Genomic DNA, 27,908 nt, shown 5'->3' on the forward strand with positions numbered 1-27,908 from the left:
AGATTGAACCGCTAATTATCAACATTCTATCAAGTCAGCTTGTATCAAATTTCGCTTAAACAAATGAGTTATACTTGTTTGTTTTTGACGCCACGTTTAAGTCAGTGGTTTTAAACTAAAAGCAAAATGTCGCTCTAAAAATTGCGAAATTTCAATTGCGCCTCGAAAAATCGAAAAGAGAAAAAATCCTTTAGAGATATTGGTAAAATGATTAAAAAATGACATTCAACTGTACAGTATGTAATAAATCGATACAATTCCACCGGATCTTATAAACTGCTATCACGCTCTGGTCGTCCAAGGAAGTTAACTGGACGAGAACAGTCTTCTATTGAGAAAAAAATTAGAATTAAATCTAAAACAGGCGCTCCGAAACTTGCAGAGGGAATCAGACAAAAAATGTTAGCCGTCAAACGAGTAGAAACTGTTTGCATCGAGTAGTGACAAAACAAAAATTATTCTACGGCTACAACTCTGAAAATCGAAAATGTCTGTCCTACGGTGAAGCATGGTGGAGGGAATGTTTTAGTGGGGGGTGCTTGTCATGGACGAACATGGCTATTTGAACATCTTAAAGAATAATTTAAACAAGAGTGTTGAAGAACTTAACCTTGAGGGGCGTTATTTATTCCAACGGGATAACGATTCTAAATACACTGCTACGCTTGTACGTCACTGGATGATCCATAATGTCCGCCAACAACTTCATACACCACCACAATCTAAGGATGTTACGAGTAAAGAAGAGTAAAGAAAACATAGCCAGAAGTTACAAGAAAGCTTATTTAAGTCTCCCAAAAAGACTTAATGCCATTATTAAAGCAAATGGCAATTGTACAAAATTTTAGACTTTAAGAAATTTTTCAATTTATCATAAGAAATAATAGTGTACGGAGACTTATTTGACCTAGTTTCTTGCTTCTAAATCTGCCTTATTTTTTATTGTTTAAATAAACTGTTTTTGATTTTTATTTTATTTTTATTACTCATAATGACATTCTCGATATTTACATGAAATATATTTTTCATTAAACGTAAGCGCAACGTAAAAGAAAACTGAAAAAATACTATGTATTGATTGATGTGCCTGTGATATTTTCTAGACGGGAATGATCTTCCGCGCATGCCTCTAACTTTCAGTGACTTGCACTTTGAGCCATTTTCGTTCCAAGCAGCGTTGTTCACACATTTAACTCGTCTTTCCATAACATTTAATGAGATAATTCCTACATCTAAATGGAAAACTGTTGAATTGACGTAGCGTTATAACGGCGTTCGGTATTGTCCATGCAAAAAAGAAGATAAGATTGTAAGCAATTACAGCATATGAGTGATGCCCCAGTCATTTCAAGAGAACTGGATGTCAATGTACGGGTTCCCCAAGAATCGATTTTAGGTCTCTGTCTTTTTATTATAATATTCACACAGCATATGCTGGCGATAATTCAGCCTTTGCAAAATCTGTAAACACCTTGGGGATGTGACAAATGAATTTAAATCTTATGATTTTTCTACTATACAAAGACGAACAAATCTAGATATTAACATCAGCCATCAGAACGCAGAACTTGTTAGGTAAAATAATGTCAAATTTTGAAGAGTAGCTGTTGACGTTGAGAAGTCTTGCAAGCTTGCTATTAGGCAACTAATTCCTGTTTATTATGCAATGGTACATTTTCGACAGAAGGCACACTCTGGGGTTGATGCCATGCGACACATCCGGTGGTACAGACCGCTCCCATATCTCCTTCCACCTTTGTTTGACTTCAAAGTCGATCTCTGACTGATGGTCTTCGGGATTTGTTCTTCTGTTTTCATGAATTGAAAGTTGTTGACTTTTCTTCTGTATTCTGACTGCTATTTATCCATACGGAGGTAGCATATTCAGCGATAGTGGTACGATAAAGCTTTTGGGCAATATTATTTCGCGATAGGTGATTAAAAGGTGGCTTGAAGGATAACGTTCTGTCCAGGATGATTCCAAGATATTAGGGAGTAGTGTTGTGTCTGAGCTGTGTTCCATTAAAATATATTTGTAGTTGAATATTTACCTGCTTATTGCTTAAGTGAAAGCAGGTGCATTCCGTTTTTTTTTGTTTGGTGGTTAATCTCTGTTTTTTGTAGTATTTGGCATAAGCGAACTTCTTCGATATGGTTTCAGGGTTATCCACGATTTAAGTATCTAAGAGCACCGGTGCAAGAACCGAATCCTGTGGTAACCAGTCCTTCATTTGGTCTTTCATCATATTGTTTAGCAACTGAGTTAGTTTTTTCTTAGGGATTTGTACAGTCCCTACCTCCAGACTGCGTCGTAAACAGCCGAACTTTTAAGGTCCTCTTGAAGCCCGCCTCTATAAAGATGGTGAGACTCGATTTGGTAGTTGGTGCAGTTACGTCCAGCACGAAAGCCGGCCTGATATTTTGGGATATATTCATTCACCTAACATTTTATCCTTTTAAGTACAAATCTCTCCAGGAGCTTGTAGAAGTGAAAAGTCTTGTTTGAAAAATAATCGGTGTCATTATTATAATACTACAAATCATTTTTTAATATGCTACCATTAGAAATTCAAAACATTTAAAAAAATAAGTAGTTCAAATAAACATTGAAACATTTTTTTATTTGAAAAATATTTTTATAATAATATCATTATTCTATGGAACAGATTTAGATGTTGGTTGTTGAACGCCGGCAAGTCTAATTGCTTATCAGCATATTGATAATGTAGTGGCTCTATTACGGCAAAAATTGCTGCGATTCCTGTATTATCAGCATTAGGCATTCAGCATTATATTTAGAAGCTATATGGCTAAACATCATGCGCCTCCTATGACTTTTTAAACCATACCCCAGTTGTGTGTTGAAGTTCAATTTAGAATTTAGAAGCATTCAAAATGACACTCAAATTTTATTTCCGGTTTTGTATTTTTGAGTTTCTTAAACCAGTATCGTCTGACCTCGGAATATCAAAAGTTCGTATTAAAAATACCGAAATTGGTGGTGATTTTCAATAATCGATATGGTATAGATAAAATGTGACAACACATGCGTGCATCACCAACTTCAAAGGCATCGTGTAGAAGCTGGCGTGCTTTTCCACAAATAAAAATATTAAAAAAAAGTGATACATATATTTCTTAAGTTTCAAAAGGACCGAATGAAATATTTTTTGTTTTAAATTTATAAGCAAGGAATGAACATTTATAAAACGATGTATCCAAGCTGCAATGACAAAATTGTTAAAAAAAAAATAATTTTTAATAAACGCCCAGCTGATGTTAGGGGTGCTTCAACGGTTTCTTATTTTAATAAAAGATTAATTAACTTTTATTGTTCTAAGCGACTATATATACTAAAATTGGAACGATACAGAGAAGATTCGCATGGCCGTCTACAAATTCAAAAAAATTCGGTAACGTACAATTAGTTACTTTTTGATTGCTTATTTAAAGTTAAAAAAAGTAATAGTTTAACGAGAAGAATGCGTAAAATTAGTAAATTCTGTGGCGATCCCACTATAAAATTAAAAAAAGGTGTGAAAGAGATTAATAGTGCCAATCCCATTATTAATTAGAGGTATAATGGCAATCCCATTATTGAAAAAAAAGTGTAGAAGAGATTAACAAGGGCAAAAAAGTTTAAAATAGATTAATAAGGGCAAAATTGGAGGAATAATGGCAATCCCATTATTGAAAAAAAAGTGTAAAAGGGCTTAATTATCCCATTATTTAAAAAAAAGTGTAGGAGAGATTAACAATGACAAACCCATTATTAATTAGGGAAATAATGGGAAAATCTATTATTGAAAAAAAAGTAGAAGAGATTAATAGTGACAATCCCATTATTGAAAAAAAAAAGTGTAAAAGAGATTAATAATGGCAATCCCATTACTTATTAGAGAAATAACGGCAATCCCATTATTAAAAATAAAAATAAGTGTACAAAGATTAATGATGGAAATCCCATTTTTAATTAGATGAATAATTGCAATTTCATTATTTAAAAAAAAATGTAGATGAGATTAATAATGGCAATCCCATTATTAATTAGAGCCATAATGGACAATCTTATTATTGAAAAAAAAAGTGTAGAAGAGGTTAATAATGGCAATCCCATTACTAATTAGAGGAAGAATGGCAATCCCATTATTATAAAGAAAAAAGTGCATAAGAGATTAATAATGGCAATCCCATTATTAACTAGAGGAATAATGGGCAATCCCATTATTGAAAAAAAAAGTGTAAAAGAGGTTAATAATGGCAATCCCATTACTAATTAGAGGACTAATGGCAATCCCATTATTAATTACATGAATAAAATTATTGAAAAAGAAAAGTGTACAAGAACGGCAGTACGACGTACGCCGAAGGACCGAAAGCAATCAATGTTATAATATGTGGGAAAATAGAACAGTACTTTGGTTTTCGGGAAAAGTTTTATTCAGGGTTGAAACCCTTACGCCATTCCGTTAAGTAATATTTTTGTTCGGTTGTTATTTTTTTTTCTCAAAACCGGGTTATTGGACGAGCAACCGACATTATTTTTTTTTAATTATTTTTCAAGCTCAACACTCTCACTTCATTTTTTACGTTGTTATTTTTTAGACAACGGGGTACTTTGCTTTTTACTTGCGAAAACGTTTAGTGTTTTTTTTTGGCATAACCGTTTTCCGTTTTTCAAGAACCACGAGAAGACTGCGGTGTCGTCGTCCGGCAAACGGACCAGCAGCTCCAGCGGCGTGTCTTCGGCCAAAAGCGAACGAAGCGACAGCAGCCTGAGCCTGGAGCCTCCGACGGACGCGAAGCAGCAGGGACGAAACGCGCCCCGACCAAAACCCGCCGCCGCGACGACGACCAGGTCGTCGGCCGGTCCGAGGGCAACTGCGACGACGTCTTCGCGAAAGGACGCCAAGGTCAGCGCGCAGCAGAACTGTAAGACGGTTGCGGAAATAGAGAAACACGCGACCAAGGCGTCGAGCAAGCTCGCCGAGCCCAAGGTGAGGGTTTCCGTCCTGAAGGACCCCAAGGCCGGACAACAGCAGGCCACTCCGGGCACGGGCATTCCGAAACCGACGCTCGCGGTTAAAGGAACCACCAAGTCCGCGCCGAAGACGGACGCCATCTCTAGGGAAAACTCCCAAAGCTCGATGACGTACCAAAAGCCGGCGGTGGCGTTGGTGTCGCCCGTGAAGCCGGAAAAAGACCCCCCGCCGCCGCCACCGCCGCCGGCCCCCCCGGCTCCCCAAACACCCCTGGAGACCGTCAAGGAGGGACGGGAGGAAACGTCGGAGGAGGAGGCGGGGCGAGCGCGTCCGACGACGATATCGAGCCACGTCAGGCGCACCATCGCTAACTGCCTGGAGGAGCGTGGGGAGGGCTTCGTCGGTGTCGAACCCATGCGGCCGCTGCTGCGCGGCTACTGCGGCGCGTTGACGCTGCCGTCTCGTCAGCGCCACCCTTATCCGAGGGTGCAACCCGACGGCGGCGCCGACTACTGCGAGATCGCCCTCATCAACGGGTACCTGTCGGACGGCGACATCCTGGGGCCCGGACCTCGCCTCGCCGACATTATCGCCGACGGGTACGTGTCGGAGGGCGGGGCCGCGCTGTACGCGGCGCGGAGTTTGCCGAACGCCGCCTCGCCCCAGCTAGTCAACGGGTAAGTTGATTTTTTTTTACCAACTGCACAAATAGAATTCTAATATTTCCAAAGATGTTTCGTGTCCCGTAATCATATTAGGCACACTTAAAATATTTGCAAGTCAAATAGCATACAGGGTATTACAAGAAATACAAAAATTACACAAGCATAAAGTACCCTTTTTAATTTTTCAAAGAAACTTCCCCAGGCTATTGTAATACTTTTTACAAAACTTCTGTAGCTAAATGAGGAGCATAATCACCGTAGACAGTATGTATGCCCCTTATTTAACCTCGCCCCTATCAAACAATATAAAAGTAGGTACAGAGTATAATGCGAGCCAGTTTCAGTCAAGCTCTGAAGAAATCAACAGGACGATTGGTGAAACGTTAGCAAGTTCGACTCAGCAAAAACCGACGCAGAAGTTTTGTAAAAAGTATAATGTACCCTTGCCTCAAATAATAGAGCAAAGCGCCTGTCAAGAAAATTTATTTAAAATTTAAAATTATGCTTTCATATCAAAACCACTAAGATTTGTTATTTTGTTATTTAAGTTTTTTAATAATTTTAAATATTGTCGCAAATTATTCAATCTTATTTGTAAAATCAACTAAGATTTTTATTTTTTTATTGAAACACATTTTTTATGTTTGTTAGTTAATAGTGCAAACGTAACTTGCTAACTATTTTTCTATCGATTAAAAAATTTGTTATTGGCATTTATAAGATTTTTGAAAGCTCTGGTTTAAGGCTAAATCCATAGAATTAGCCAAAGAATAACACTTTCAATAAATTAATCACGATTCGTTTATAATAATATGGAATAGCTTTTTTTATAATTTTTAAGCTCTCCATTTTGCCCCTGGTATTACGCAAAGAACCAAAAATGTACAAATAATTTATAATTATAATGACGAAAAAAAATTTGCTTAATTTTTGGAGGTGGGCCTCCGTGCCCCAGGAGGCCGCCTTGCCCCACTCTAATAGACAAACCCAAAATCCTACTAGAACGATCGCTGATACTCATGATATAATGAGATGAGAATTTGAAGTAAACGTTTTGACAGTCGGATGACAGATTGTTATTATCAAATAATTGTTAAATTGCTTGATTATTAAGAGATTTTATTTCTAGACTTCAAAGACACTAAACATTGTCAGAAAAAGCCGGTTAGTGGAGATAATTATAAACCAGCAGATAAACAAATTGACTATTCAACTATTGGTAGGATATTAACTCATTTCAAGCGCATAGGGTCTTTAAAGTGTAAATTCAATGGTCTTGAAATACTTTAAAATTCAATAAGACTTCATTGCAAAAATATTGCACCAAATGTACCAAGATCATTTTACTTTTTTTAAATTCTAAATAAGGTTCTATTATTAATTTGTTTATATTTGTTATTTCTCCTATTTTGTTAAATTGTGTAGTTTGGGTTAGTTAGTATTAGTAGAATTTTGTAATAATTATTTAAAATAAAAATTTCTTAATATGTCTATTGTAATTAGGAATGCATAAAAAGTTATTAAATATCGTCGCAACAAACATAAATTTTTATTTCTTTAAAAAAATTTAAAAGTTGCTTAATTATTTTGAAAATAAGATGGAATTAGAACAATTTGCCAAATTGATTCGATGTTGAATTATTCAAGAAATAATGATAAGGAAATTTTTATCATAATGAACAGCTTTAATAATAACATTATGCTTAATTTTTTTTGTATATGAAAGTACTTTACTATAAGTAACAACAGTTTGAAATTTACCAATTAAATTAAAATTTAACTGTTTTTTACATTTTATATCAAAAATTCCATTTCCAGACCGAATATCATCTGTACATTATGCAGATCTTTTCTTATTGGAATTAAAAATTAGAACCACTTTGTTTTAGGTGTTTTCGAATTTTTTTTCGGGTTATTGCCGGTTATTATCACTATGACTACCGGCGAGACGAAGAAGATAAAAACTATTATCAATAACGACGCTTAAACAATTATCCACACAAAGATTATTTAAAATTGATTACTATTTAGCCAGAATATGCGCGTTTGCTATTCGTTATCAGCAAAAACAAAAAACGAAATAAAGTAAAATAATAAGTTAATAAAATAAATTATAACATTTTAGAAGTCGTCTTCTTTGCTTATAATTGGTGAATTGCGTCGTTATAGTTACCTCAGATTAATTGAACGTTAAAAGCAGACCAGATAACAAAAATAAACTACAAAATCCCGAAACTATTAGTATTATGAACATAAAAACTAATAAAATGTAGTCCTAATTTTTCCACTTAGAAAAAAATGATTTTCGCAAGTTTGTTCAATTTCATTTTGTCATTTGATTTTTTTTTAAACAATGTTTTGTTAATATCTAATCGAAGTTATTCCCTTCTTGTATGTTCCTATTTACACGATAGGTTTCAGTCTATACAGTAAATTTATCTGATCATATACATATTACATCTGGGGTTCTACAAGGTGCCATCCTAGGACCCTTACTCTTCCTCGTTTATGCGTCTATACTGTAAAATGCAGGCATTCGCTGGTGACACTCAAATTTATTTTCCTTTTGGTATGGAAGATTTCTTTGAGGCTATCAGATCAGTGATCTTTCTAAAAAATACAACTTGCAACTCAATCCTGAGGAAACTTATTTTATGGGTTTGGGAGCAAGAATAAAGTGGATTTTCTTAATGCTGTACTGTCAATGGGCAGTATTAACTGCTGAAACAAAAACTTGTTAGTAATAATAATCGATTTCAAAGAACTATTTTGTCTCTAAAAATTCTTTACAGCAACCGATATAATTTACATTTCAAACTAAAGAGCACTTTGTGTGACACTTTAGTAGTGTAACATTTTACTAACAATGATTATGTTTACGGTTTCTATGTCGATATGGACATCAAGAACAGAATGCAAACAGTCCAAAATTTCTCCTTACGATTTATATATGACTAAAGAAAATATGATGATGATGTGCCACACATCTATAAAACATTATTTTTGCACGTTTTTGTATCAGAGTGCTGTGTTTCAGCTGTCTATTATAATGTTTTGACAGTTCATTTATTAAACTTAAGTGTTGCAAATTTGAAATCTAAATCATTTTCACCTTTAATTAACAAAGTCTTATTATTATTATTTTACTTTATTATTATTATTATTTCTTCGTTCAATACTTCAGCAACGGTGAAATTTAGGTATAGGATATTATACAAAAAATATATCTAGAATTTTCCGAGGAATCCAAAAAAGCAATAAAACATAAGGGGATTCACTTAAAATAAGAAAGTTAACATCCACTTCCGTCATATCTCGATGTGCTACCCTATAGAAAATATTTCAGACGGATTGTCCCTGTTGTTAGTTTATTACCAAATTTTTCCCAAAATTTCCCATGGGACACTCTGTAAAGGACATTTCGTGTTTTCTTAGCGTTTTAATGAGCGGTCGACGTTTCACTACATTTACCACGGTCCGGTCTTCGGTCCGTGCGGCCGCGTGACTCATCGCGTAGGCAACGTTGCCGTCGTTGGCGCGTTTGTCCTTCGTTCCCCGCAGGCCGTTTTTTTTGTTTTTTTTTTTATAAATCGAAATAGAGCGGTAAATAGGCGCCCCATAAGTTATCGGGGCCCCGTCTACGTTAATATTAATATGCCGGTAGCCTATTCCCCGATAAATCACTCGTCGAGAACCGAAAATAACCTCTCGGGATGCGGATTAAAAACGCCTATTTTTATGTTTAAAGTTAATTCCGACAAATTTAAGCGAGTGTCTCGGATCGTTCGTCTCGCGTCTCGGCGAAAAGAAAAACAACGTATCGAAAAAACCGTTTGGACAAATGTCGCTAAGGAAGGGCATTTTTTAAAATAATTGGCCTATAAGTCTTTTTCCCATTGGGCCGGTGCCAGCTCCACGTTCGAAAGTTTGTAGAAACGGAAAAAAAATCTTTTTACTGCTATACTGTATCCCTCATTTGCAAAATCTTGTAGGCATTCTATATTTTTCATTTCAGGTTTTGGAGTCGCTTAAACTTGATTTCTCGGAATATTTTCTTCACACTTCAACAAAAACTTTTACTGTGTGTGTATTTATGAATATTTAGTCACGGCTCAAACTCATTTAAAAATTACAATAGAGTAATTAAGAAAAACAACAAGAACCCCCTATGTAATCCATGGGAATAGAAGAGCATACAATAAAATAATACAAAAAAGCTACAATTTATTGTAGAGTACATTGGAGGAGACAGCATAGTTAGTTCTGTAAAATTTTTGTAGAAATATTTAACTGGTAACCTTATTACAGGATGTTTTAGAGGTCAGGTAGAGCAATCGTTTGTTAGTGATTTTGTGGATAAGTTTGGGGCCCCTCTACCTACACAGGAGACAAAAAACTTGTAGTTTTCGTTAGCTTGCTTTATTAGTTTGTAAATCTCGACTTCGAAATTTTGTTTTAGAGGAATTCAATTTCTTGGATATTCTTTATTTTTACCATCGTTTCATTGACTATTGTGCTTTTCTCATATACTTATAATGACAGTTAACTTTAAGCTCAGGTTGTAAGAATACTCAACGTATCAAAAACACAACCCACAGACCCATACCCTTCTATCCTATCGCAACGACCAACACGGCTTGCGTCTGGAATAATTGATATTGAACAATGATTGAATTAATTTCACTCAGTTTTACAGTTCAATTTATTAATCGGCAAAAATACGTCAACTGTCTATTAGATATTAAACAAAATGCCTTATTATACATTATTATTATTATTATAAATATAGATTGCAAAAAATTCAAAACAGCTGTAAATTTGTTAAGATTTCCCACAAAATCCAGGAACTTAACTGGCTAGAAATTGACAGTACTTTCAAGTACTTTTTGGCGTCTATGGTTTTCCAAATTATTAGCACATCCAATCCGTCCTACTTACGAGCTAAATCACAGTTTCGTAATCTTAAATCGGTGCCTTTGAAGCACCCCTACTGACTCTCAGTGCCATGATATCGTTTATCTTTGTTCCGCAGATCATTTTCTTATAACGCTGTTATAATTTTTTAATAGTATACCCGATTAAAAAATATTTCAGGTGGAAACTGCTAACTTCTCAAATAATTTGATTTTCAATGTTATTCTTATTATTTTTACCCTTAATAACTTCCTATTGTTCCATATTAGTATTACGTCTATCTACTATACTATATTTAATTTATCAATATATATTTATAACTTCCTATTTAGTTTTCAATTTAAGCATTTAAGAGGTTAAGTGGAGTAGCTTTTGCTGGACTTCGCCTCTTCTCTTCTGTATATTTGTATACAATATACAACAATAAAGGCGGATGCGCCGGGCGAACTTTTTCGCATTTGATAAACGCTTTGGCGGAAACCGTCGCCGCCGACCGTTCGCTCATGGGACATGCGCCCCTCCGATCGATCCCCTCACCCCCAATATACGCGGCCGTGACGGACGCTGCCAGACGCCCGATATCGGCCTTAACACGAACGCGGCGGTTGGTTTTTTGCGGGGAACGGACCGCGCGGCCCCCGTAAAGATACAAACAAAAGACGCTGATCAGCGGGTGCTTGCCGACGGCGATGGTGTCCTCCGTGGTGGTGGTGGTCGTCGACGGATCCCGCCCCGATTGCGTTCGCGTACGACACGGTAAGGGCGATTGTTTTCGTGCCGACCGTCGCTCAGATGTTTCGCCTCGGGAGGACGGTCGAATTTTCTTGCGGCCATCGATTTTTCGCCGTCTACGCTACAGTGGGGCGCCGATTATCCGCCCGTCCTCGGTGGCGACCTTGGATTGGAAAAAAAGCATCCGGGACAAAATTCCATTTCCGATTTTGCTTCGTCGTTTTTTTTTTGTGACGTTCGGCGGTAGGATAATCGAACCTTCGCTGCGCGGGTCGTTTTATGTGAGCGCGCTTTTGTTTAACGACGCGTTTTATGCCCCCCTATAAAGGTTTAACTGCCGGACGCACTTCGGAAGCCGAATAAAAACAAAGAAAAGGCCGCTGGCGGAAAACGTCAACGGCATTTATCGCGCCTTCGGGGGTTTGTTTTTTTTTTTGTTCTGCCGCGTCAACGTCGAGGGTGCAACAACCTCTGTGCTCGAACGGGTTGAACGAAAAAATTTAAAAAAATGCTCTTTTCAAAACGGTATTTTAAAGCACATGTTTCACCTAACCCCACCTCCGCCAGTTGTCGTCAGACTCGCCGATTTGAGTTTTTTGTAGACGAGGGAGATAAGTCACGATCGGCCTTGCCCTCGTGAGGGGCTGGGGGAGCGCGACCCTAACGACGACGGCGGGCCACCCCATTGCCGATGAGTCAACAAGTAAAGCAAGGAGGGTCAGTTTTGTCGCTGCCTGTTAAAAGGAAATGTTTTTTTTTTCGAAACAGTTTAAATTAAAAGTTGAAAAATTCAGTAAATGCCCGTGCACAATAAATTATCACTTCTATTAGAAATTCCCACTAAGTACAGCTTAAATTACCACTAAATTTCACTAATTATTGTTTAAATTTTCATTTCATTAATCTGCATTTTGAGGGCAATTACATCAACATAATCTTCCTGGTAATTTGCTTAAACTTTTTAAAAAATATATAAATCGTGGAACACATTTAGGATATGATAAATACAGAACATAAATATACGAAACCTAAACAAATTTATGAAAAAAATTGAAAACAAATTAACATAAAAGAATTCAGCAGCCAAAATTTAAGCCATCCTGAAATATATTAAAGCCGAAATTTGTCAAAACAATTGTATTTCCTAAACTGAATTGTTTAAGAAAATTGTTATAAATAAATTACAAAATAGGTAATGTATTTTTAGGTTGGGTTCTTAACGAATTAAGAGTACTTTAAACAAGACTTCCATTATACCATCCCCTCGTCTTATGGTACAGCACTTTTTTCAATTTCTACAGATCTTTAATTTCTGCATATTTCTAAAATTCCGATAGGGCGGCTCTGATTTCAACTATACTTCCACTAATTACGATGACTCAGTACTCAGATTTTTACAAATTTTGTGTAGGTAGATCATGTATATAGGGGTGGGTGGGACAAGAGGCCCACTTCACTTTTTTGTGGCTTTTAACCATCAAGTCGATTTATTTTTGACTAACGATCGAAATTTAGCTTCCCTATTTATAATGGTATATATAATAATTATAACTATTTATTCAAAAATATGTAATAAAACAATACTAATTAGTAACTATTTTTCTATGGTATTTAATAAGATTTTCGAAAGCTCCAGCTTTAGGCTAAATCCTTAGAATTATCCAAAAAATAACACTTTCAATAAATTAATTATGATTCGGTTATATTAATATGGAATAGTTTTGGTTAGTTTTTTTACAATGTTTAAGCGGCCAATATTACCCCTGGCGTTACGCAAAGGGCCAAAAATGTACAAATAACCAGAATTTATAATTATAGTAGCGAAAAAAAAAGTTTTTTGGTTAATTTTAAGGTGGGTCTTCTTGCCCCAGGGGGCCGCGTTGCCCCCCCCCCCCATCCTCTCTAGACTCAAAGATTTGAGCCAGTACTTTAGTAACAATACATATAAGCATTACCGTTTTAAGACATGAAGGGAAGCAAAGAAAGACGCTACATCGACGTTTTCTTTTTCTTTTATATATAATAATTCTAATTATTTATTAAAAAGAATGTAATAAAAAAAATACTAATAATTAACTATTTTTCTATTGATTAAAATAAATGTTATTGATATTTCATAAGATTATCCGAAAAAGAACACTTTAAATTAATTATGATTGGGTTACAATAATACGGAATAGCTTATTTTAGAATGTTTAAGCGGTCCATTTTCACCTTGGTATTACGCACAGGGCCAAAAATGTCCAAAAAATCAAAATCTATAATTATAATAACGAAAAAAAATTTTGGTTAATTTTTAGGTGGACCTCATTGCCCCAGGGAGACCACCCTCCCCTACGTTCACAGATTTGAACCAGTACTTTTAGTAACAATATATATAAACTGCACATAGACGTTTTCATTTTCCAGGACCGGCCTCACGGTGTTGACCGAGCAAACCTCCAGAAGGGGCGGGGAGTCTGCGCGCGACTCGCCCCCGCCCCCGCCGGCTCCCCGTTCCGTCTCGAAATCGTCGGCGTCGTCGAGAAACGGAATCCCACAAGGTACTGCAGCCAGGCATCTAGGTTAGGGAGATGTTTCTTCTTTAATTATTTTTTTCTTTCGGAAGGCCCTGAGTCGAAACACGGCAGCAACGGCCAGCAATGGAAGCGGTACACCGACTCGCCGGGGGTGGGAAGTCCGCCGCCGCCCGCGCCCGGCAGTCCCACCTCCGGCCGCAGGGAGAGGCGGGGCAGTCCGCACGGCGGCAAAGACAAGTCCGGCGGCAAGGGGGTGCGGGGCGTGCCCCAGAGTTTCGGTTACGTTAAGCGGAACGGCGCGACGAACACCAATGGTACCGGGCCCCCGATGCAAAGTAAAGTGGCAAAGTACCTCCTCGTCATTTTTTCTACAAAAAAATAATTTACAGTCGTGCAGAATCACGCGGGGAAGACCGCTTCCGTATCGGCGGTGCCCAGGACCAAGGTTAAAGTCTCGGGCGGCACCCAAACTTGCTCGAGCGATCTCCAGCAGTCCCACAGTGAGTAACTAAGCATAACTTTATTTTGTACCTAGTTCTTATCAAGAAATTTCCTTAACAGTCTAGAGTTAATGGAATATTTTCAAGCAGTTCTGGGACTTCTTCACTGTGCTGTAAAAATAAAACATGACAAACCAACATTAAATGCTGATATTCTGTATGTCTGTACGTCAATTTATTTTCTCTTTATTGTATGTTTAGAGTAAATTTGGTTTAAAAAACTGTTGTCCCTCTCTTCGTATACGTCACAAGCACAAACCTGTTATCCTAATATAGATTTTCATGTCAATACATCGATTGACCAAAACGACGACACTAAACAGGTTTCTAAGTCAAAGGTCTATTGAAAAACAACAGAATCAATCACAGGCCAATAATTTTTAATCCCTTGAACGTTGGTTTTAATCTGCCATTTGATTCTGTATAATTTAGGCCTCCTAAATTTAAATCTGATAAGCATTTCCCTCTACGACGTTAACGTTTGATTTAAACATACAAGAACAAAAGGCAAATAAGAAAATCTAAATTAAATAATAGAGTCTCAAACATTTTTTTTAAATTTTTGGAATATTACTTTTAAATAACCACCATACCATCGTTCTCCGCACTCACGGCACCAAGATTTTCCAGAAAATTGTCCAGATGTGAGGGTAAAAAGTAAAGTTTTATTGTATCCCATTTCATCCTCATTTATTTTGAATATTTGTCGTTTCCTAGAATACAGTTTATGACATCAGTAAAGTCACATTCACATAGTCTTTATATCCTATTAGTCTCTTTATCCGAGAACCTACAAAAATTGCTTTCTTTAATTTTCCCTCTGAGAGATCGGAAAATTTTCGACGTAGGTATTTAAACCATGCTCCATTTTTATTTAAAGCTATTTGTCTTGATCGCCAATGTTTACTTTTATAATTTTATGTCTAAATTTCTTGGTCACCAAAGAACCACACACACTACGAAACGTATTTGGAATATTTATACAAAGTTTTGGCATTTGAATAAGAAATTTAATTGCATAATGACGACTAATCTCACCAAACGCAGTTATTATACGAGATGGACCGTAACGAATATTTCTAGAAACTTTTAAGTTTTTATTTGAGACGTAAATGGACCACTTTAAATTTTATTAAGCATTGATGCAGTGATTCAGTGATTCTACGATTTTTTAACACCAATTGTTTCACTTTTTCAACGCTTTCATCAGTTATTGACGTGCTGGGGTGTCCAGAACGACGTTCGTCGTCAGCGTCTTCTCGGCCATCTTGGAACAACTTGTACCATTTATAAACATTTTTTTTGCTCTAAGTAGACTCGCCATATACCGCTGTCAATATTTATGTTTTGCAGCACTGTATTCCGTTCAAATTTTATGCAAATTGTTTTTTCACAAAAAAAAGTAGGTGTGCAAACTGGTTGAAACTGTGAACATATATTAGGAACATGGGTATACCTTGACCAGAAATGTAGTGTTTTTACAACGGACCCTGTGGTGGTCAACTTTGCCTACTGTTTATTACTCCAAAACCGCAGCCCTTTACGGAACACCCTGCCGAGCAGACCCTTACCCGTAAACATTCCAGGGCAGTCCTAGGAATTTATCTACCTACACTGACAAGCGGGATATTAATATGTTTTCAATGTTTTCGCACAGCAATTGTTGAAACATGTACGTAAAAAATTAGTACAAACTAACAATTTCTTACGTTCTATTTCATTACATTTCTACATAGAAAATATATTCATATAATAATAAAGTATCGGTCACTTAAAAAATAGTCACTATCGCTGTCGCCACCTAGTTCAATGATCAATTCGGCCACTAGTCGTTCTCGATAAATATTGTCTTCTTTTATTACTCGTTCTTCATATTTAGATCAGCTTTGTACTGATGTTTTAGCTACCTCTGGCCGAGTTACGTTAATGGTACTATCACTAAATTTTGATGAAGTGTTATTTCTTCTTATATGCGCTTCCAACTCGGACCCGATCATCTCAATCGGGTTAAATATACAATGTGTAATCCAAGATTTTATGTCCGTTTTGTTTTGTAATCTATAGTCTTAAAAAGGACTATTGTTGTTTACAAATCGAAGAACTATGTAGAAGACACAAAAATACAAAAAGAAGAATGTTGTTCATCGACACACAAGACAAAAATGATTACTTTCAAACATACCTGTAAGATAAATAGAGTATAGGTACTTACCCATACCTTTCGAACTATCCAGTGAAAACAGCCTCGCAAGGTGAAAACTCGAGAATCAGGAATGTAAATACGTACTTACTGGAAGGATCACATTCAAATACCTCCGTTGCAATTTATATTATTCGAAAATACCCCGCAGCATCAATGATTAATCAAATTTACGAAGGTCTGCGGTTAAGGTACTGTAAAATACTTAAAACGTCAAAGCAATAACTACACAATATTTTTGCTCGAACAATACCAACATAACAAAAAAAATATATTGAAGATGGAATATACGTAGCCCGTCCAATTACAAAAGTAGCCTTACTTTTTACTTACTTTCAAAAATACCCTACATCTTAAACACCAATTTTTAGTTTTACGAAAACGTATGCAAATTTCTCCGCATGAAAATGTAGAGACGTGTACAGGATGTTTAAATATTAAAATCTCGCAGAGTCGAGCCCGCCCCAATTCAAGAGTTACTCGCTGACGGGCGGCACCGCCAATCAACTCTCGCAGTCGGTACGGGAACGGCTGATGCTCGGCTCGCAGAGCCTGCCCAAGGAGGCGGGACAGGGCTACGGGCTCGTCATGCGGCAGATGCGGCCCAAGGTGAGCGACGGTTCCCTCAGCGACACGCAAGCGATCGAGAACACCAGCCCATACGCCGCCCCCTGGCTCCGCCACAGGTGAATACTTATTTTATTAATGTTCCGGTGGCGGAGGCTTCACTATCGTTTTTTTTTTTCCGGGCCATAGTAACACGTACTCAGTGGCGCCCCGCCTCTCCGAAACGGACAGCATGGAGAGTCTGAGCAGCTTGCCGGGACACCGGAGCAGCTTGACGCACGCGCGTCTCCTACGGGACTCGCCGTCGCGTCTCAGCAGGAGCAACAGTATCAGGTGAGCGTGGGGGTAGAGTCGAGGCACAGCGGGCCAGGGAAACCCTACGTGTTTGACTGTTTCTTTTTTTTTGTAATACCAATAAATTGTACTTAATATTAATAAAAACACAACAATAATAAGAAAAAATTATTACGCACATCAAACTTTAATACAATATAATTACTGTACAGGGTACAGGGGAGTTTTAAATTAAACCATGAAAACTACACGAAATGTAGAAACATTTCTATAATTATATAGTAAGTAGAAGTAAATAGAAAAAAATAATGCGGGGTGTACCAACAGTAACAATTTAACAGACAAAAAAGTTATATATTTAATACAGATTAAAGCAAAATTTTATTTTTGTTTTTTTTTTCAAAATATTTTCAAAATTCAAAAACAATAACAAGGTTTTTATACAATTTTTGCGTTAGCCCATAGTTCTATAGACTTAAACCATTGCTTTGCAATAAGAGCGTTCATTTAAAGTTTTGTTTTGTATTTAGTGTCAAAAGAGCATGACTACGCATAGTAAACAAAATCAAATTTAAGTTACACTTATCGCTCTGTAGAAAAAAGAAAACAAATTTTTATATTAATAGGTCAAAACTTAAAACGAAAACCATTTTTCTCCGGTTTTTTTTTGCCCACCCGGTAAGTTCTTTAAAAATTATTTTTATAAAATGGAGCACCACAACATGTTAGTTTGATACATATCCCGAAATTATGCTAAAACTGTAACATATTACTTAATAAATTACAAAGATACTTTTTTTTGGCTATTCTTCTTATAATATGACTGAAAACAATGTAGAATTTTTTCAGGATAATTGGCTTTTACAGTAATTTACTTAGCATAAAATTAGTCTCAATACTTACCTTTACTAGCTTCCTGCATTTTGAATTTTGTCAAAAGCTAATTTTTGTAAAAAAATCCACTACACTTTTCACAAAGAAAATTGTATAAATAAAACATTCACAAAATGACACTGACAACAAACATTACAAAATTATTGTTAACGTTTCCATGGTAACAAGACGACTCAAATCATTTGTTTTGTGAAGCTTCAAGGCCTACTTAATTAATTCGTGATAAGAAAAACGTTTATTGCACGAAATATATTATGGGGTCATTTCAATAGTTTGGGCTCTCCCTGGCCCACCGTGCGAGGGTACCCCGCGGGTTGGGCGGTACGACAATAAATACGAATCTTTTTTGCAAGTATAGCCATCTCCGAGACCACCGGACGTTTCCCAGGTACAGACAACGGCCGCTTCGTGTCGTCCCGCGCTTTAGTGTGTGCTTTTTATTCCGGCCTGGACGGGCCCGATTCCGCACGCGCGCACGCACTAGTTTACTCGTTCGCGCGCGCACACAATACACACACCTACACAATCGCGCTCCAGGAATCGGGCCATCGCACCGTGGACAAATCTTTTAAATTAGCACCCAAAAATTATAAAATTTAAATAATGTAAAATCATTTCATATAAAACATTAATAACAAGCGGGTAGTCGTCGCTATATCATAATTTTCCAAAAACCAGACCAATCATGAAAGTTATGGCGTAAAATAGTGAGATTTTAGAATGTGACTACCATAGAATGTCTTGTTTTCACGTATCTCGATAGGCACGACTGCGAAAGTCACTCGCCCATTGCCGACTTGCGTCGAGGGCTGTGCATAGAATGGATTGTTCATCTCTAATGAGGTCGGTCTATCGTCTGAAATCACTTTTTAGGTATAATTTTTGTCGCGCCTTTCCTAATCTCTAGATATTTTTGCTTTTTTTTGTAAATGTATTGTGTTTTCTGATTTTTTGGTGCGTAAAGCGATATTCCACAATATAATATTTTTTCAAATTTTTATCAATGTGCCTTATCCTCCTTGATGCGGTCTTAAATTATACTTGTGCGTAATATTAAACTCGTTAAAATAATGATATTGAATCAAATGTGCTTTAGAAAAATGTTGCTCATACATTCCACTTTTTGTGATATCAGCATGAAAACTTGGCTTTAACAGTTGGGATTGATTTTTTTCACATAATATGTAGGGGCGCTGGTCGCACTGTAAAGTTTCGCTATTTTATGCTGTAATGTAATGGTTGGTTTTTTTTTTTGTAAAATTATGATAGACTGACTACTACCCGGTCTCCTGGCGCTCAAATGTTGGTTTGCTGTCGAGTTTTGCTTTTTTGAGACATTCCGTTGCTCTTTGCTGTGCAAATTGTAAGCTAAAATGTACCTCTTGCCATGTTTATACAAAAGGTCAATACACTGATTAAAACAACCCATGAAGGTTAAAAAAGCTATTTTATTTTATATGTATGTATGTATATATATATATATATATATATATATATATATATATATATATATATATATATATATATATATATATATATATATATATATATATATATATATAATGAGGTAGTAATAGATTCTTAATCAGGGGTGTAGGGTCATAAATTTAGATTTAACAATGTACACGCGTTTAAATCCAATTGGTCATTAAGTAATAGATTCGAATATCTCATTCTATTAATATCCATAGCTTCCAACAAATTTCGTCCTTTGCTTTTTGTTTCATCATGTAAAGGATTAAAATTCTTATCAAACTTATGCATTTCTGAATCTAAATGAACTTTTATTTTTATGCGCTCTTTTATATTCGTTAATGCATTTCTTAAATGTTCCACCTGTTTGTCCGATATGAATTTTGAGACATGATCCACATTTCAACTTGTAGACTCCGGATTTTTGAGTTTTTCGCAATAGATGTTTCGAAATTTTCTTGCTAGAGTCTCCTATGTATTTTATTGTGCTATAAAGTTTGGGTTCGGTGTTTAATATGGGATAGATAGAGTTCAGGGTTATTTGAAACTTTTAATTATAATCTTATCTATCTCAAAGAGGGTTCATAACCGTTGTTTTCAAAATTTTCTGTGAAAAGTGGTATGTTAAGTAGTCTGTGCATAAAAGATTAAAAGGCGACCACTTTGTGTGTGCGGGGGCGATTTGAGTTATGAATTTTTGTGTCCGGGTGTGTGTGAAAAATCAAATTTATTCTGTAATTCAGTTGTAGTTAATTCTAGTTCGATTTATGTAGCGCGCCTATTTCAATAAGTGTTTAAATATTTTAAATCATATTTTAAATTGCACCGTTGAAGTTTTGGATGCTAAATTATGAGATTTACCCACAGCGCGTTGATGGGGGCGCGAACAAAATGGCGGCAAATTTGGCGTTTTCGGGTCTCGACATTAAATATGTGTGTCTTTCCCGGCCCCAGATCCACCAAGTCGGAGAAGTTGTACCCGTCGATGCTTCACCGCAACACGGAACCCGAAATTGAGCCCTACTATTGCCTACCGGTCGGAAGCCTGAGCCACTGGTCGCAGCCGACCAGTCCCGCCCCCGGCACCGCGAGGACTTTCCCGCTGTCGCCGACCCACTCCGCCGCCGTCCCGCGGCCCAAAAACGACGACGGTAAGACTTGGGGGCGGTAAACAGCTAAATTTAACGTGGGGGCGTTGCAGTACATGGCTCGTCGATCAGCCTCGTGTCGACCGCCTCCAGCCTGTACTCGTCGGCGGAGGAGAAGCAGGCTCACGAGATCAGGAAGCTGCGCCGCGAGCTAACCGAGGCGCAGGAGAAGGTTCATACACTCACGTCGCAACTCAGCACCAACGTGAGTCCATTTTCTTTCTTTTTTTTTCACTTTATCTTTGCGAGAAAAACTGTGGCTACTGTCCGATAGATGGCGCGCGATGCGGATTTTTAGCGGCGTTCGAAAACTGGCTATCATACGATAGATGGCAGGCGCGTCTGCATTTACATTTCGGGGCTCAATTTCGAGGTTTTATTATTATGGCGATTTTATTGCAAAATACTTTAAAAAATCGGACTTCGACAAGGGTTATCTAAAATTTTGATCGTCCCATGCGCCTCGCTATTTGTAAACACGCGTCGCTTCTGGATAAATTTTGCCGCACAACAAAGCATCTTGTTTAAGTTCAGGAAATATTATTTACAAATCTAACTCGGTTATCCATAAATCGAACTTGCTGACGTTTCGCCTTCTTCAGAAAAGACAACAGGATGATTGACGAAACGTCAGCAAGTTCGATTTATGAATAACCGATACAGGAGGAATCCAGATGATTTGTAAATGATATTATAAGAGCCTTTTTGTATTCTGTTAAGGATATAGGATATAGTTTGTGTTGCTAGAGGTCGAAGCACCCCAAACATATATACCATGGGATAAAATTGATTCTACTAAAGATTTATATTTTCTTTGACTTTGGCGAAATATATAAAATTTATGGAATAAAATGTGAATTTTTTACATCCCATTTTTGGTAGAATTTGAGCAATCAAAAATATGAGTTGTTAATCTTTGCAAGCAGCACCAGCTTTGGAATTGGGTTTTGTCTAAATTAAGTGACAGTAGACTATAATATAGCCATTTTTTTCCATCAACCATCAACGACAATCAATGGGGTATCACTCGAGTAGCAGAGAATACCTTCCCTCGGTAAAAAATAAAAGTGTTTTTCATGATATCGTTTCAGACTATTTTAGCAACAGTTTAAAAAAATAAATATCTAAATCGAGTCAGCAGTGTGCGAGAAAATTGCCCCAAGTTTTAATTAGCTTTAATTTGATAATAGGGAGTTTCCATTTCAAAAAGATTGCCTTGTTACGTTTTTAATTCACATCCAAAATATCCACATATCTTGCAATAGTTTTGACATTTAACATTTTCGCAAAATCCAAAAATGTAATAATGTAAGGGTGTTCTATTTAAAATAAGAAACCTGGGGTCTAACCCAGATGACATAAAAATAAAAAAATCTAAATGAAACGATGCAACTCTATTGCATTTTTTTTCTACGTTCCGTAGATTATCTGAGTTAAGGGGTTAGGAAACCTTATTTCGGACACCCTGTATATGCCTAACAATTAAATTTAAATAAACATGTGTTTTATGATATCGTTTCTGAAGATTTAAGCTATAATGTGACTCTTGAGCCTAACTATATTTGTTTTATATATAAGAAATAGGTATGTTAAAAAAACTACAGAAAAAATTTATAAAAAGCTTTATTTTTAAGGAAAGAAAGAACGAACGAACATTTCTACCGACATTGGTCACTCCAAAAAAATGTGTTACCTGAAAGAAATGTTTTTTTCTTACTTTAATTTCATCAATTCCGTTTATGATTTTCTCACACATTCTAATGGCAAGACCACAAAGTCAATTTTGTGTAATTGCGATACGTAGTTAAGTCTTGGTCTGTTTTACTTTTGAGAAACTTCTTTCTTCTGCAGCTACAGTGGAGGTATTATAGGGTTCCGGATGGCTGTTCATAAATTAGGAGCAAATTTAATTTTGTTATAAAACGAAGTACTTCTCTAGGAGACTTTCTCATGTTTTTTGCAGTATGCGGTTTGTTCATTTCTTTTTGATCTGTGATAGGTTCATCTTTAAGTTGGGTTAATTTTTCATGGACACTTCCACAGTTTTACAAATCTTCTGCGTCTATTATTGATCTATAGAACTTGCTGACGTTGGCTTTATTCAGAGCTGAACTGCAACTGCAACTTGAGTGAAGTTTCATTTGGTTTTGTCCACCAATCCCGAAGAAGTTTAAATAATATTATCAACGATGTAATTCTATGCCTAACCATAGCTTTAAAAGATCTTTCCAGATTAATTTCTGCCGTCAGCCTCAAGCAGTTGCTCAAATCGATTCTCTCTTAAATTGTATAAAAAATTCTCCTTCTTTTGGGACATTTTGTCGTTATCCTATCCAATTGTGAGTTATTGGCCATTTGCGAGAGGTTTGGCTCTTCCGATCGGGCGTCGGCGTCGCGCCGGACTGACCCGACGGCCAGACGAAAACCAAAACAAACGCGCGTCTGCTCGGACGGTCAGTCAGTATGCGATCGTGATGTGGTTCGTGAGCGTGCGCGAGTACCGGGGTAATGTTCTCGTGTGGTGATTTCGTGCAAAGTGTTGTGGATTAATTTACAAAAAAAAAATGAAATGTTGACGTAGTATCTGGTGCGCGTAATTTTATTTTGATGTCGATCGAATTGGGAACGACCAACATCAATTTTTTGTTTGAAAACATTCGAGCCGCGTCTCAGTTGCCGCGTTATAAAACGAAATCTCGTTGTCGATTGTTTTTAATTTGACATTTGAAAATACTTGAATTCTTTTTTGGTCTCGATCGCCCGTTTGATATTATACGTTTCGATGTTGTTGCCGCGTAGTCGATTAGCATAAGTCGGAATTTATTCCAGACGAATTTTCATTTTTTTATTCGCCCGACAGATAAAAACGTCACCGAATTTGTATAACGACGTTGAGACATCATCGCGCCCAATTTACTGCGCATTGAACTTTGACGACGGGTTCAATTGGCGACATAATCCCAATTACGTTTGTTTTTACTACGTCGATGCGTATCAAAGAAAAAAGATAATGGCCAAGGCCGTCGGTTTTATTTTTGAGATGTTCGATAATTACGATTTAAAGCCCGGTAGACCCGATGCAATGGAAAATAGGCGTGATTATTTCGGTGGTATTTTGTAACTGTAGTTTTTTAAATATTGGCACTTAGTATAAACATAGTTTTAGACACATAAATACTAGCACTGAACCGGATTTAAAATATTTATTATAATTATTATAAAGTTTAACTAAAACTAAACTAAAATAACATTGAAAATTACAATATTCAATTTTTTTAAATTTTTTTATTTCGTTTATTTACAAACGTGGGAGGCTGAAGTTTTTCAGGGGTATATAGTTTGGACGGTACCAAAATAAGATTTTTTAATAGAATCAAAAACTACTCGAGGCGAAATGGAACAAATAGCATTTTGAGGGATATATAAATCTTTCAGTTCGAAATGTAGCACCTGCCGTTTTTGCTACATTTTTAATTTTAATAAATATCAAGCTTTATGCAAAAATGTAATTACCTTGTAAAAAAATCATAATCCTAAAACTAAACGCTAGAGAAACGAGGTAAAGTGCTGAATAAAATCCAATCTAATTTTAATTGTTATATTAATTTTTATATTCTCTAAAAATAATTTCTATGCAATTTAGCAAAAGCATTAGCTGAAAACGAAATCCTCATTTGCTTCTTAAACGTTTGTGATTTCTACTTTATTTCCATTATTCTTCGATGTTTACGTTATAAGTTTACGAAAACAAACACGATTTTCACGCACAAAGGGAAAAAAGTAGACATATCGTTTGTTAACCGGTCAAATTTCTCGCTATTGTAATATTTATATAAAAAAATACATACAGAAATTGCGTCGTGTCTACCGAGCTTAAAATATATGCAGCCCTGAAATGGGGGGCGGGGTAGGTAGGAAAGAAAAAATAATTGCCCATTGTCAACTGTACGCGGGCCTGGCGGTATCGGATTTCGCAATAGCACCATTTAAATTAATTAGATCGATCGAGGGGCCCGATATCGCTAATGCGCGTATCAAGCAACGGTCAACTCGCATGGAAATTTTGCAATTGCTTATGGAACATCCTGTGTATGTTCTATTCCAGATTCAAAGTTTACCCAAAACTTCTAATTGATTTTTTTTACATATTACCAATTTTTTCAGAAGAAATATTGAATTGAATGAAAAATAACACCAAAACATGACTTTAAAAAAACCTTTTTTTAAGGCAAACGTGCAAATGGCAATATAATTTTTGGTTAAAATTTTAAAATTATCCCATCATTTTACAACGTTTCAGAAACATATTTTTTTGTAGCCCCTTTTGTCCCTTCGAAGAAAGCCTTTTGCAATACACACATTTTTTATAAATACTCAATTTTCCCTAGAAATTAGAGGAACGTTTTTCTGAACGCACGGTATATTAGGTGACACGTTAATTTGCGGGATTTTTCCGCGGACGCCAATGCGGCCATAACGCGACTCATCGTTTCCGCGGAAACGCTCAAAGTGCCACCGAGAGGTCGTTTCCCATTCGAGCGAAAAACGGTAAAGCGGCCGCTCAGTATTCCGAGCTGCTCGCCATTGTTTATCGCGGGCGTTGAAAAAAATCGGTACGCACTACCGGGCGTACTAAAAAAAAAACGTTACTTTCGGTTAGGTTAACGAAATCGTCCAGGGGCGTAGGATAAATAATTTGCAAATGCGCGGGCAGATGCGATGCTGCACTGCGCTACCCCCGTGTCGAGCGTCTACGACGGTTTCGCGACCGTCCGCAGGAGAAGGGGGGCGGCGCCGCGGCCGCCGTCCCTGGCCAGCGTCCCGGAGGACCCCCGAATCGGGAACCCGCGAAACGGTACCCCCGCGGTGCCCTGGTGGGAGCTGGCGACGAGAAGAAGCCGGTACCGGTCCTGCCCTACCCTGGAGTTTCACGTTAGTATCGGCGGAAACGTTGATTTCCGACGCGCCTCGTATATACACCGTTATCGGTGTTTTTTTTAAAAACGGCCACGTGTTTAAGTGTTCCGAATTCGAATGTCCAAAAGTTTCGAACTTTCCACGATTGGCGATTTCGCAGAAACTCCCGAAAGATTCTGGTTAAGTGTCCACCACTTAGAAAATCGTTCCGACTGCGCCACTTAAATGTTCAAAATTCGGGAGAGCGTTTTTTAAAATATTTATTTATACAGAAAGCGAAATAAAGTTTTATTCGGACTAGCCGATACTAAGGCTGCAATAATTAGAGCGTTTTTTAAAATGAGACAATCGGATATATAAAGCTTTTGATGCGATGTCGGCGAGGTGTTATCTTCTTTTAGCTTTGAGCTTCGTCTGCTGTTCGGGACATATAATTACGTTTAAAGAGCCGGTTTCGTGAATGTAAATTCGAATTGAGAAATATTTGTATATTTTTGACCGTGACATCACGACGCGCGATTTTTAACGGCGACATCCGTCCTCTACTCTGTTCGCAAATTACGCAACGAATACGGCGGCGGCGGCGCGTTTTGTGTCGTCCCGTTTCGTTTAATTTCACTTGAAACAGTGGCTCCGTTGTCCCATTCCAAAGCGGTACTCCTAAACACTTCGGCACTCATTCAACTCGAAACTGCAATTTATTTTTATTTAGGGTTATGTTATATTGTATGGCCAAGCTCAAGATCACCGATGTAAAATATTTAAACAAAATAGTAGACCATAAAAATTCGCCGGCAAACCACCGTACGCAGATGCGCCAAAGCTTTTGCGTTTAAAAAAACGTCGAATATAACTGGTTGCCTATGATTGCGGATTTATTTCGGGGCGCACTTTTATCGATGCGTTTTTATAAAAGCAGGCGCTGCCCGTGAGTGATGTTTGCGGTACGTCACGTTTAAAAGTTTTTCCGATGTCCGGGGGTGATTCGCCCCCGGCCGCTCCCAGGTAATAAAAGTATCGTGAACACGCCCGAACAACACGCGCGTAGGTGAGGGTGCATTTTCCCGATGCAGGAAGTCTGGCCATTAAGTTTATTAAAAGTGCGGGTGGACCACGTGACCACTAATGGCGTTTATTATTAGGCAAATTGAATCTTCTCGTCCGTCCACGTTTCGGAACCATTCACTGCGTACGTCCATTTGTTTATTTCTTTTTGCCGCATTTAAATAACTTTGTAGGTTCGTCGACGCATGTATGCACGCGTTCTATCCATTGTTCGAAATTCGAGCGGCCTAGGCGTAACGGAATAAATTAACGAGGGAATTGAAAAAAATTGATCCCGGATTTTGGTACGCGTGGGTTTCGATAAATATGAGCCGCGCAAATATTTCCCGCGGCCCCGATACCGAACGCGTCTCGATTTTATACGAATTTTTGGGAATAAGGGACGGTTTTCCGTTTCGATTGCCGCGCTATCTGGTATTCGAAGTTGGTATTATGCGCGATTGCGTTCCGCTTTTGTGCGGCAGATGTCGCGCCTCCACATTTTGTAAAATAAATTACCTTGAATATTTTTAGTGAACTGATAAACAATCGTCATGTCGCTTTTTAGGTATAATTTTTTGATTTTTTCTTATCCTTCCGATATGTGATTTTTTTTAAAATGTTTTAATGTGTTTTGTGATGATTATATTATATATGGCAGATATTTTTTAATTAAAATTGTAAAATGTAAATGCCAAGACGTAAGTTCATAATGAATACGCCAAAAAGCAATACTAGATTTAACTCGCTTAAGATGCTAAGGTTGAATTGTCCATATTTTTTTTCTTTACCGTTCAAATCGTTTTCTAAATGTAGACGTGAAAAGGGATGCGGGTGTTTGTGGAGACATACTTAAAAAGAATTTTTTTACATAATATCCAGAGGTTAACTAGGACCCTATAATTTATTTATTTCATTACATAATATTTTGGTTAGTTCTATTTTCTTTTTGAATTATAGACGGAAACGATTTATAACCACCCATTACTATATTTCATTCTCAAACATACACAGACAAACGGCGAGTAAAAATTGGCACCTATTTCAAGGTTGTGTAAA

At 37.1% G+C, this 27,908-nt stretch overlaps 1 protein-coding gene across 5 annotated transcripts in view; it reads left to right on the forward strand.

Annotated features, from left to right (window-relative positions):
- Positions 1-27,908, forward strand: part of LOC132701726 (protein sickie) — a 109,797-nt gene that overhangs the window by 78,135 nt on the left and 3,754 nt on the right. For 4 of the 5 annotated variants that reach the window (XM_060669877.1, XM_060669875.1, XM_060669879.1 and 1 more), the window contains 9 exons: positions 4,683-5,659; positions 13,703-13,836; positions 13,902-14,147; positions 14,202-14,312; positions 16,964-17,198; positions 17,269-17,412; positions 18,626-18,655; positions 20,695-20,891; positions 20,942-21,093. In XM_060669877.1, coding sequence (XP_060525860.1) covers positions 4,683-5,659; positions 13,703-13,836; positions 13,902-14,147; positions 14,202-14,312; positions 16,964-17,198; positions 17,269-17,412; positions 18,626-18,655; positions 20,695-20,891; positions 20,942-21,093 — 2,226 coding nt within the window. The remainder of the gene's footprint in view (positions 1-4,682; positions 5,660-13,702; positions 13,837-13,901; positions 14,148-14,201; positions 14,313-16,963; positions 17,199-17,268; positions 17,413-18,625; positions 18,656-20,694; positions 20,892-20,941; positions 21,094-27,908) is intronic. The other variant, XM_060669876.1, reaches the window with a different exon arrangement.

This window comes from Cylas formicarius, unplaced genomic scaffold, assembly GCF_029955315.1.
Source record: "Cylas formicarius isolate icCylForm1 unplaced genomic scaffold, icCylForm1.1 PGA_scaffold_5__7_contigs__length_24384050, whole genome shotgun sequence".
NCBI lineage: Eukaryota > Metazoa > Arthropoda > Insecta > Coleoptera > Brentidae > Cylas > Cylas formicarius.